The sequence below is a fragment of the Anomaloglossus baeobatrachus genome, chromosome 6 (genome assembly GCF_048569485.1).
Source record: "Anomaloglossus baeobatrachus isolate aAnoBae1 chromosome 6, aAnoBae1.hap1, whole genome shotgun sequence".
Taxonomy (NCBI): domain Eukaryota; kingdom Metazoa; phylum Chordata; class Amphibia; order Anura; family Aromobatidae; genus Anomaloglossus; species Anomaloglossus baeobatrachus.
Genome location: NC_134358.1, coordinates 441541603 through 441553691, shown reverse-complemented (window position 1 = coordinate 441553691; position 12089 = coordinate 441541603). Strand labels below are relative to the sequence as shown.

Here is a 12089-nt window from a genome sequence, read left to right as displayed (position 1 = left end):
ATCTGCAGCACAGCGGTGACGTCACTACTGTGCTGAACAGAGCACAGACAGCGCACGAACGTGCAGGAGCGGCGGGGACCGAGGACAGGTGAGTATGTACTCCACATGTGTTCCCTATGGGGATGGGGATGGGGGGGCTGGCAGAGCCATATGTGTGCGTGTGCAGAGCCATGTGTGTGCGTTTACGGTGCAGAGCCATGTGTGTGCGTGTACGGTGCAGAGCCATGTGTGTGCGTGTACGGTGCAGAGCCATGTGTGTGCGTTTACGGTGCAGAGCCATGTGTGTGCGTGTACGGTGCAGAGCCATGTGTGTGCGAGTACGGTGCAGAGCCATGTGTGTGCGTGTACGGTGCAGAGCCAGGTGTGTGCGGTGCAGAGTCATGTGTGTGCGTGTACGGTGCAGAGCCATGTGTGTGCGTTTACGGTGCAGAGCCATGTGTGTGCGTGTACGGTGCAGAGCCATGTGTGTGCGTTTACGGTGCAGAGCCATGTGTGTGCGTGTACGGTGCAGAGCCATGTGTGTGTGTGTACGGTGCAGAGCCATGTGTGTGCGGTACAGAGCCATATGTGTGCGTGTGCAGAGCCATGTGTGTGCGTGTGCGGTACAGAGCCATATGTGTGCGTGTGCAGAGCCATGTGTGTGCGTGTACGGTGCAGAGCCATATGTGTGCGTGTGAGGCACAGAGCCATATGTGTGCGTGTGCAGAGCCATGTGTGTGCGTGTACGGTGCAGAGCCATGTGTGTGCGTGTACGGTACAGAGCCATATGTGTGCGTGTGCAGAGCCATGTGTGTGCGTGTACGGTGCAGAGCCATGTGTGTGCGTGTACGGTGCAGAGCCATGTGTGTACGGTGCAGAGCCATGTGTGTGCGTGTGCAGAGCCATGTGTGTGCGTGTACGGTGCAGAGCCATATGTGTGCGTGTGCGGTACAGAGCCATATGTGTGCGGTACAGAGCCATATGTGTGCGTGTGCAGAGCCATGTGTGTGCGTTTACGGTGCAGAGCCATGTGTGTGCGTTTACGGTGCAGAGCCATGTGTGTGCGTTTACGGTGCAGAGCCATGTGTGTGCGTGTACGGTGCAGAGCCATGTGTGTGCGTGTACGGTGCAGAGCCATGTGTGTGCGTGTAAGATGCAGAGTCCGATGTGGGGCTGTTATTAGGTGCTGGGGAAGAATATACTGACAGGGAATGTGTGCAGGGGGCGGGCAGAGGGTGCGGCTGGACACTGGGGTGGGGCTGGACACTGAGGCCGGGCGGTGACAGCTGTGACTGGGAGGTTCAGCACAGGAAGTGGTCATGTTTGCTGGAGCTGAATGTAAACAAGAAGCTGCAGAGAATAAAGGTATAATTCAAGAGGAACAAAAGTTAGAAAACAAAAAATAACAATGTAGGTGTGATTTATATGACAATACAGCACAGATAAACTCAAACATTTTTGTTAAGCTAATGTCGGACAACCCCTTTAAACTCAAAAATTTTTGTTATGTCGGACCACCCCTTTAAAGGGGATGAATAATATTGCACGCCCCAATTTTCAGTTATTTATTTTTTATAAAAGTTTAAAATAAGCAATAAATTTCGTTCAACTTCACAATTGTGTCCCACTTGTTGCTGATTCTTCACCATAAAATAAACATTTTTATCTTTATGTTTGGAGCCTGAAATGTGGGAAAAGGTTGAAAAGTTCAAGGGGGTCGAATACTTTCGCAAGGCACTGTATGTCTGTAGTTTATATGTAGATACAATACCTATGTGTTTCAATTTGCGTGTTTACACTTGTTTGTGTGTACTGTATATATGTGGATACGATAATGTGTGCTGCTTCCACTTGTGTTTATGTGTATACTTCTACATGTAGCTACTTTTCCCACTCTCGGGCGTCCATGTGCAGCTCCTCCCCGGGTTCAGCGCTCTGTGTAGCCGGGCTCCCCTCGCAGCTCTGCCCATATTGGCCGTACAGACCGGAGGGGCTGCCCTCGGGCGGAGCAGTGTGGGGCGGACGCCGGCCCCTCCACAAGTGGCAGCTGCATCCCGTGGTGGCCCCCCCGCTTCCCCATCCCGCCTCTGTCCGGTCTGAACGCTGTAGAGGACGGGGGAGCGCAGCACAATGTCCCAGCACAATGTGACGGTGATCCGGACCACGGCCAGCAGCAGTAACGTGCAGCCCACCAGCCCGGGGCTCATAGACCGAGCCTACCCGCGCACCGGCGGCGCCACCCTCAAGTTGTGCCAAGCGGTAAGGACGGAGTGTGTGCAGCCGGCGGTGTGCGGGAGTGTGTGCGGCCGGCGGTGTGCGGGAGTGTGTGCAGCCGGCGGTGTGCGGGAGTGTGTGCAGCCAGCAGTGTGCGGGAGTGTGTGCGGCCGGCGGTGTGCGGGAGTGTGTGCGGCCGGCGGTGTGCGGGAGTGTGTGCAGCCGGCGGTGTGCGGGAGTGTGTGCAGGCAGCGGTGTGCGGGAGTGTGTGCAGCCGGCGGTGTGCGGGAGTGTGTGCAGCCGGCGGTGTGCGGGAGTGTGTGCGGCCGGCGGTGTGCGGGAGTGTGTGCGGCCGGCGGTGTGCGGGAGTGTGTGCGGCCGGCGGTGTGCGGGAGTGTGTGCGGCCGGCGGTGTGCGGGAGTGTGTGCAGCCGGCGGTGTGCGGGAGTGTGTGCAGCCGGCGGTGTGCGGGAGTGTGTGCAGCCGGCGGTGTGCGGGAGTGTGTGCAGGCAGCGGTGTGCGGGAGTGTGTGCAGCCGGCGGTGTGCGGGAGTGTGTGCAGGCAGCGGTGTGCGGGAGTGTGTGCAGGCAGCGGTGTGCGGGAGTGTGTGCGGCCGGCGGTGTGCGGGAGTGTGTGCAGCCGGCGGTGTGCGGGAGTGTGTGCGGCCGGCGGTGTGCGGGAGTGTGTGCGGCCGGCGGTGTGCGGGAGTGTGTGCAGCCGGCGGTGTGCGGGAGTGTGTGCAGCCGGCGGTGTGCGGGAGTGTGTGCAGGCAGCGGTGTGCGGGAGTGTGTGCGGCCGGCGGTGTGCGGGAGTGTGTGCGGCCGGCGGTGTGCGGGAGTGTGTGCGGCCGGCGGTGTGCGGGAGTGTGTGCGGCCGGCGGTGTGCGGGAGTGTGTGCGGCCGGCGGTGTGCGGGAGTGTGTGCGGCCGGCGGTGTGCGGGAGTGTGTGCGGCCGGCGGTGTGCGGGAGTGTGTGCGGCCGGCGGTGTGCGGGAGTGTGTGCGGCCGGCGGTGTGCGGGAGTGTGTGCGGCCGGCGGTGTGCGGGGCTTCCTCACCATCCGGGCACTCACACTCTGCCACATGTGCTCAGTGGGAGATTTCTGTAGTTTTCAGCATTGTTACTTTTCCCTTCACTGTCAGAGCCTCTGCTGCCGCCGCTTCCTATGTGGGTGCTAGTGATTGTTACAGGGAGGATGAGTGGCTGCTGGCATGTGCTGTGGAGGCCTATGGGGCATGTTATGAGGGAACAGTGGCTAACAGTGTAATGGGGATGAAAGCTAGTGTTATGGGGGCCCTGAAGATAGGTCCATGTTTATTTATGGCTCTGTTCACACGTCTGTTTGTTCCATTTTTGGAACAATCAAAATAAGCTGTTCTGCATCAGTCATCTAAAGGAAGGACCCGTCATTATTATGGAGGCTGTCTGGCCTTCCACTGGTGTCTGTTTTTAGAAAGGGGAAGTGAAAACCCTCTACATGCAGAACTAGTTATTTCTTTCTAGAGAACCTGACACAGAAGAATACAATGCTGATCTGTGGCCCGTCCACTGCCGTCTGCCACTGATGGAGCAGATCAAAATCGTAACAAAGTCCCCACAAACGGAATTGATCCTAATATGTTCAATAGGCATTTTGTAATCTGTCAGTGATTACAAGCTGTCTCTGGCCCCGGCCCCTGTCTCTGGCCCCGGCCCCTGTCTCTGGCCCCGGCCCCTGTCTCTGGCCCCGGCCCCTGTCTCTGGCCCCGGCCCCTGTCTCTGGCCCCGGCCCCTGTCTCTGGCCCCGGCCCCTGTCTCTGGCCCCGGCCCCTGTCTCTGGCCCCGGCCCCTGTCTCTGGCCCCGGCCCCTGTCTCTTGCCCCGGCCCCTGTCTCTGGCCCCGGCCCCTGTCTCTGGCCCCTGCCTCTGGCCCCTTCCCCTTCCCCTGGCCCCTTCCCCTGCCTCTGGCCCCTTCCCCTGCCTCTGGCCCCTTCCCCTGCCTCTGGCCCCTTCCCCTGCCTCTGGCCCCGGCCCCTGCCTCTGGCCCCGGCCCCTGCCTCTGGCCCCTGCCTCTGGCCCCGGCCCCTGCCTCTGGCCCCGGCCCCTGTCTCTGGCCCCCGTCGCCCCCATCGCCTGCCCCTGCCCCCGTCGCCGGCCCCTGCCCCTGTCTTTGTGGAAATACACTTTTTACAGTACTCTCCCTGAATGTCTTGTACATCCCCTTATTTTCTGGCTAAGGCTAAGTTCACACTTAAGTTGTTTTGCATCAGTCACAATCCGTCGCCTTGAGGAATTACGGAATCCTGCAAAATATTTTGCAGGAATCCAGTATTTCCCCATAGACTTCTATTAGTGACGGATTGTGACTGATGACCCTGCGTTGCATCCGCTGCGTCGCGGTCCGTCGTTTTTGACTGACTGCCGAGCGTGGAGCAACGCAGAATGTAACGTTTTTCGGGCCGTCAAAATTAACGCGCCGCACAGGAATCCGTCGCCATCCGTCAAGCTTGTAATGTATGTCTATGGTGCAGGATTCCGTCGTAATCCGTCTTACAACGGAATCCAGCGCAGGATTCCGTCATGCTCTACTGAGCATGCCCAGCATGTTTGGCACACCCCCTGGGCTGTCCCAAACACAAACGGATCATGACTGATCCGTCAAACAACGGACGCACAGCGGACGCAACGGATCAGTTTTTTCACAGGATTCCTGTGAAAGGAATCCTGTGAAAAACACATCCGTTGCATCAGTTGCCAACTAAAAAATGACTAAGGCTAAGTTCACACATCCTGTGTTTTGCATCAGTCACAATCCGTCGCCTTGGGGAATTACGGTAACCTGCAAAATATTTTGCAGGAATCCTGTATTTCCCCATAGACTTCTATTAGCGACGGATTGCGACTGATGACCCTGCGTTGCATCCGCTGCGTCGCGGTCCGTCGTTTTTGACTGACCGCCGAGCGGGGAGCAACGCAGAATGTAACGTTTTTCGGGCCGTCAAAATTAACGCGCCGCGCAGGAATCCGTCGCCATCCGTCAAGCTTGTAATGCATGTCTATGGTGCTGGATTCCGTCGTAATCCGTCTTACAACGGAATCCAGCGCAGGATTCCGTCATGCTCTACTGAGCATGCCCAGCATGCTTGGCACGCCCACTGGGCTGTCCCAAACACAGACGGATCATGACTGATCCGTCAAAAAACGGACGCACAGCGGATGTAACGGACGCAACTGATCCGTTTTTTCACAGGATTCCTGTGAAAGGAATCCTGTGAAAAACACATCAGTTGCATCAGTTGACATCTTGAAAATGACTGATACGTTGCTGACGGACCTGACGGATCTAAAACAACTGAAGTGTGAACTTAGCCTAATCCTCATACAGGCCTTTACTGAGTTGCAGATGGTTGTTAGATGATCACCCACACTGTTATACTAGGCTCCGAGTATCGTTGTAAGGCCTCCATCCTCAACTCGCTGCTTACTAAATAGATATTCGCTATGCTGTCAGATTGTTTAGCCTGTCACTTTTCTCATTTCCTCCCATGAAATCCACAGGCTGAAGGCATTACAATCCTTTCAGTAACAGATCAGTGCTCTAGTCTATGTACTGTGGGGCGTAGAGGCTGTAGAATCCACAGTCCAAAATATTTACCCTGTCTGGAGTGATTTTAGGAATGTCCCTTAGGCTGCTTTCACACATCCGGTTTTTCCTGTGCGGCACAATCCGGCGCTTTGCAGAAAAACGCAACCGTTTTCTTTTTGCTGCCGGTTGAATTTTTTTTTGCATAGACTTACATTAGTGCCGTATTGTGCCGCATGGGCTTGCGTTCCGTCCGGTTTTTGCTGCATGCGGCAGATTTAGCCAATGCGGCGGCCGGATGGAACATTGCCTGGCACGTTTTTTTGTCCGGCAAAAAAAACCCGCATTGCGCCGCATCCGGCCGATGCGGCGCGATTTTCAATGCATGCCTATGGATGCCGCATGCGGTTTTTTCCACTGCGCATACTCAGTCAGTGGCCTGCCGCAAGCGGCAAAAACCGGATGGCCGCATGTAAAAAAAACGTATGCAAAGGATGCGGTTTTGTCGCCGCATCCGTTGCATAGGTTTTAGAGCCGGATTGGCCGGCTCTGCTAAAACCGAAGGTGTGAAAGCAGCCTTATCAGCTGCAATTTGGCAGAAATTCTGATTGAGCGTCTAGAACAGGGGTGGGGAACCTCCGGCCCGCGGGCCGTATGCGGCCCGCCATGACCTTTTCTGCGGCCCCCGGGCACATTCCACAGTCCACAGAGCTCGGGAGGCAGCAGCGTCTTGCTTGCTGCTGGCCGTTTAAACCCTGTATGGCTTACGTCCTCATGCTAGCGTGAGGACATACTTTGTGGGTGGAGTAAGCGCTCAACTCGCTCTTTTTCCACAGAAGAGAAGCTACTACCTCAGCGTCCGACAGGTGTGTTTGTGCTCCCATGCCTGTGTGTGCCCCTGCACATCCCCACTGCAGCCTGTGCTCCGTGCAGCGTCCCATCCACCTTGCGCATCCCCACTGCAGCGTCCCGTCCTCCTTGTGCATTCCCACTGCAGCCTGTGCTCCGTGCAGCGTCTCATCCTCCTCACTCTCCCCCACGGCAGCCTGTCCCCCTGTGGCCTCCACACTGCTGCCTATGCCCCTGCGGCCTCCACACTGCTGCCTGTGCCCCCCTGGTATGTCAGAACCCCTAGCAATGTCCTTATATTTCTCCCAGCCCTCCCAAGTGATATATAATCCTCCCCAGTGATATATAATCCTCCCCAGTGATATATAATCCTCCCCAGTGATATATAATCCTCCCCAGTGATATATAATCCTCCCCAGTGATATATAATCCTCCCCAGTGATATATAATCCTCCCCAGTGATATATAATCCTCCCCAGTGATATATAATCCTCCCCAGTGATATATAATCCTCCCCAGTGATGTCTAGTCCTCGCAGCCCTCCCCAGTGATGTCTAGTCCTCCCAGCCCTCCACAGTGATGTCTAGTCCTCGCAGCCCTCCACAGTGATGTCTAGTCCTCCCAGCCCTCCCCAGTGATGTCTAGTCCTCGCAGCCCTCCCCAGTGATGTCTAGTCCTCGCAGCCCTCCCCAGTGATGTCTAGTCCTCCCAGCCCTCCACAGTGATGTCTAGTCCTCCCAGCCCTCCCCAGTGATGTCTAGTCCTCCCAGCCCTCCCCAGTGATGTCTAGTCCTCCCAGCCCTCCCCAGTGATGTCTAGTCCTCCCAGCCCTCCCCAGTGATGTCTAGTCCTCCCAGCCCTCCCCAGTGATGTCTAGTCCTCCCAGCCCTCCCCAGTGATGTCTAGTCCTCCCAGCCCTCCCCAGTGATGTCTAGTCCTCCCAGCCCTCCCCAGTGATGTCTAGTCCTCCCAGCCCTCCCCAGTGATGTCTAGTCCTCGCAGCCCTCCCCAGTGATGTCTAGTCCTCCCAGCCCTCCACAGTGATGTCTAGTCCTCCCAGCCCTCCACAGTGATGTCTAGTCCTCCCAGCCCTCCACAGTGATGTCTAGTCCTCCCAGCCCTCCCCAGTGATGTCTAGTCCTCCTAGCCCTCCCCAGTGATGTCTAGTCCTCCCAGCCCTCCCCAGTGATGTCTAGTCCTCCCAGCAATGTATATTCCTTCCAGCCCTCCCCAGTGATGTATATGCCCTCAGCATCTCCTGTGATGTATATGCCCTCAGCATCTCCTGTGATGTATATGCCCTCAGCATCTCCTGTGATGTATATGCCCTCAGCATCTCCTGTGATGTATTTACAGCAGTCCCAGCTGACACAAACGTGGAAAAACAGTTGTGAGAAGCAATAAGATCAATATTGAATAATATAGCCGCACCAAAAACAAGAAGCTTCAGCCGCCACGATGAGTTAATTGTTTGACTAAGTATAGCAGGGTAATTTTAAGTTGATAGTTTTGTGCGGCCCCCGAAGGTTGGTAGAAAATTCCAAATGGCCCTCGGCATTAAAAAGGTTCCCCACCCCTGGTCTAGAAGGAGCCTCTATTGTAGTTGTGAGCACAGCCATGCAGTTATGCTAAGAAATGTTATATTCTAAGGCTATGTGTCCACGGTAGAATGTACCTGCGGACTTTTCTGCCTGAAAATCCGCGACTTTCGCGGCCAATCCGCACCCGCGGATTTGCCGCGGATTTTGATGCGGATTTTTTTTTTTTTTTTTCCCATTCTATACCCAAATCCGCACCAAAATCCGCAACAAACAATTGACATGCTGCAGATTTTTCCGCATCAAAATCCGCGGCAAATCCGCAGCGGAAAAATCTGCAGCATGGACACAGCATTTCCAAAATGCCATTGAAATGGCTTGGAAGTGCCGCTGCTGCAGATTTTCGGCAAATCCGCGGTAAATCCGCGGCAAAATCCGCGGTAAATCCGCAGCGTGGGCACATAGCCTTAATGGCCACTTTATTAGGATTCATACACATGGCCGTATTTTTGATTTGAGTGCGATGCGACAAAACATTAGATCACATTCAGACCATTGTTATTCCATGGGGTTGGGCATAAGTCCGTTTTTCTTTTTCCTTGGACCGAATCTGTTTGAGATTGAGATTGAGTTGCCTCCATAAATCAAATCGCACTCTGCTATACAACTCAATGGGTCAGTGGAAAAAAATTGGACCACACTTGGGTGACATTCATTTTTCACGGACTGATAGAAAAAAATTCTCTATTTTTTTCCATTCTAGCTTCTCCACAGCCAAGGAAATCTGATCAGAGCGTGATTAGCATAATCTGACTAATTTTCTCGGATGAGAAAAACAAAAATTGTCATCACCTAGCCTAAGAGATACCATCTAGTTGCATATTGGACCTCCTTTTAACTGTCATAATTGCAATAATTTGTAATTGCATAGCTTTTACTAGGTGTATCATCACTTCTCAAAGATATTGCAAATGACCAGTGGTGAAACTAAAGTTCGAAGAGCCCTGGCGCAAAATTTTGACTTGCCCCTCCCACATGTTGGTTAGATGTATGGACCCTTGTAGTGTTCTAATGCCTATAAAGATATGTTTCCACCCCTCCCCCTTCATTATGTATTAATGTCCCCTATCATGGATACTTTCTTAGCATATATGTCCCCATCTTGGTATACGAGGCCCCATTCTGGTATATATGACCCCTTCCTGGTATATATGAACCCCATGTTTGTCCAATCCACCTTATTTTCCTCTTTTTTTTTTTTTTTAATTTTTGTTGTTCTACACACAAAGGAAATAAACGTGTGTGACAAAACGTGTGATTGCAATTTTCTGAGAGAAATACTTTATTTTCTGGAACAATTTGAAAGGTGCCAACACTTGAGCATAGCTGTATCTCCTAAACTCTGCGCCACATCCTGGTATATACAGTACACTGGAGATCAAAATTAGAGAACAGCGCACAATTTCCTAAATGTTGCGGTCATTGTGTAGTCCTATGTGATTATATCCTAACATGTGAGTAAACTAGCAGTATTTTAAGCTTATTTCATAAATTGAATTTATTCAAAATCACATAAAAATAGAAATGAGATACGGTAAATGAAAAAGAACACTGATCAAAATTAGAGAACACTTTCAGATAGCTGCATGTTATTGGTGTTAATCTGCCTGCCACCTGGTGCTAATTTCCTTAAAGCTGGGTTCACACATAGCGACAACGACGTCGCTGTTCCGTCACCATTTTCTGTGACGCAACAGCGACCTTTTAAGTCGCTGTTATGATCGCTGCTTAGCTGTCAAACACAGCAGAAGCAGCAGCGATCATAACGACACGCGTCGCTGTGCTACATGTGCAGAGAGCAGGGAGCCGCGCACACTGCTTAGTGCTGGCTCCCTGCACTCCTAGCTACAGTACACATCGGGTTAATTACCCGATGTATACTACAGCTACATGTGCAGAGAGCAGGAGCCGGCACTGGCAGCGAGAGCAGCGGATGCTGGTAACGAAGGTAAATATCGGGTAACCAGGGAAAGGTCTTCCCTTGGTTACCTGATGTTTACCCTGGTTACAGCTTACCGCAGCTGCCAGACGCCGGCTCCTGCTCTCTGCTCGCTTAATTTCGTCGCTCTCTCGCTGTCACACACACAGCGATGTGTGCGTCACAGCGGGAGAGCGACGACCAAAAAATGAAGCAGGACATTCAGCAACGACCGGCGACCTCACAGCAGGGGCCAGGTCGTTGCTGGATGTCACACACAGCGACTGGACGTTGCTGCAACGTCACTGAAAATGGTGACGTAGCAGCGACGTCGTTGTCGTCATCGCTGTGTGTGACACCACCCTAAAGGGAACCTGTGAGGCTCAATATGCACCCAGATCCACGAGCAGTTCTAGGTGCATATTGCTAATTTCTGCCTAACTGTCCCTGTATCTAGTAGCATAGATAAAGAGATCTTTAGAAAAAGTATTTCTAAAGATCTGTTACAGTATGCTAATGAGCGAGGAGACTAGTCCCTTGGGCGTTAGTTCCTCTTGCTAGTTGGCTCCATTAGCATGTTAGTACGCCCCTGTGGGAGTGCTAGCATGCTAATGAATGCGCAGCGTCAGAGGATGATCTCACCTCTCCGTCGCCATCGCATCCAACGCTGGATTTCCAAAAAAAACATACTCATAGGGAACCTAGATTGTGAGCCCCAATGGGACAGTGTTGCCAATGTATGTAATGTATGTAAAGTGCTGTGGAATTAACAGCGCTATATAAATTAATAAATATATATTATTATTTCAGCTCAGTGTGCATGAGGTTCGGGGTCATGCGCACGGAGTCAAAATCCAGCATCGGATGCGATGGCGGTGGAGAGGCGAGATCAGGGGCATAACTGCAGCGGTCGCCATTGCGACCGGGCCCGGGAGGTTAGGGGCCTGGCGGCCGCCAGGCAGATCAGCAGCCAGCACCTGTCAGTGAGAGAGGAGCTGCACTTATCTGTCACAGACCACGCGGTCGCTATATGACCCGGTGCCGCTGCCGACACTGGGTCCCCCTGCCTGGTGTCAGCGGCGGCACCGGGGCCCCCTGCCTGGTCCGTGGATGCGGCGGCTCCCCCGTCACCGCGCACAGTAATGATGAAGTATAGCGCGGCCGGTGCCGCGCTATGCATCATCATTCTCCCCCTGTGCCTGCGCGGTGACGTCACTCCCGTGCGACTGCTGTGCTGAGTGCACAGAGTGCAGGACGGGAGGACGCCGACCGGAGCACCGGGAGAACAAGGAGCGGGGAGGACGAGCAGCGGTGAGGAGAGAGGTGAGGACAGCAGCGGTGGAAGGAAGAGAGAGGGTGAGTACTTGTTTTTGTGGTTTTTTTTTTTTTTAATATAAATTAGTGAGTACACGGTGGCCAGAGGCTTGGGAAAGCTGCATTATACATGGAGGCCTGGAGAGGCTGCATTTTTATACATGGAGGCCTGGAGAGGCTGCATTTTTATACACGGAGGCCTGGAGAGGCTGCATTTTTATACACGGAGGCCTGGAGAGGCTGCATTTTTATACACGGAGGCCTGGAGAGGCTGCATTTTTATACACGGAGGCCTGGAGAGGCTGCATTATACACGGAGGCCTGGAGAGGCTGCTTTATACACGGAGGCCTGGAGAGGCTGCTTTATACACGGAGGCCTGGAGAGGCTGCATTATACACGGAGGCCTGGAGAGGCTGCTTTATACACGGAGGCCTGGAGAGGCTGCATTATACACGGAGGCCTGGAGAGGCTGCATTATACACGGAGGCCTGGAGAGGCTGCATTATACACGGAGGCCTGGAGAGGCTGCATTATACACGGAGGCCTGGAGAGGCTGCATTATACACGGAGGCCTGGAGAGGCTGCATTATACACGGAGGCCTGGAGAGGCTGCATTATACACGGAGGCCTGGAGAGGCTGCATTATACACGGAGGCCTG

The 12089-nt window shown here is 53.7% G+C and overlaps 1 protein-coding gene across 1 annotated transcript in view; it reads left to right on the top strand.

Moving 5' to 3' along the window:
• The first annotated feature begins 1926 nt into the window (after positions 1-1926).
• Positions 1927-12089, top strand: part of CMTM7 (CKLF like MARVEL transmembrane domain containing 7) — an 80702-nt gene continuing 70539 nt past the window's right edge. The window contains exon 1 of the mRNA XM_075316642.1: positions 1927-2238. Within this exon, the coding sequence (XP_075172757.1) occupies positions 2110-2238 (129 nt within the window). The 5' untranslated portion in view covers positions 1927-2109. The remainder of the gene's footprint in view (positions 2239-12089) is intronic.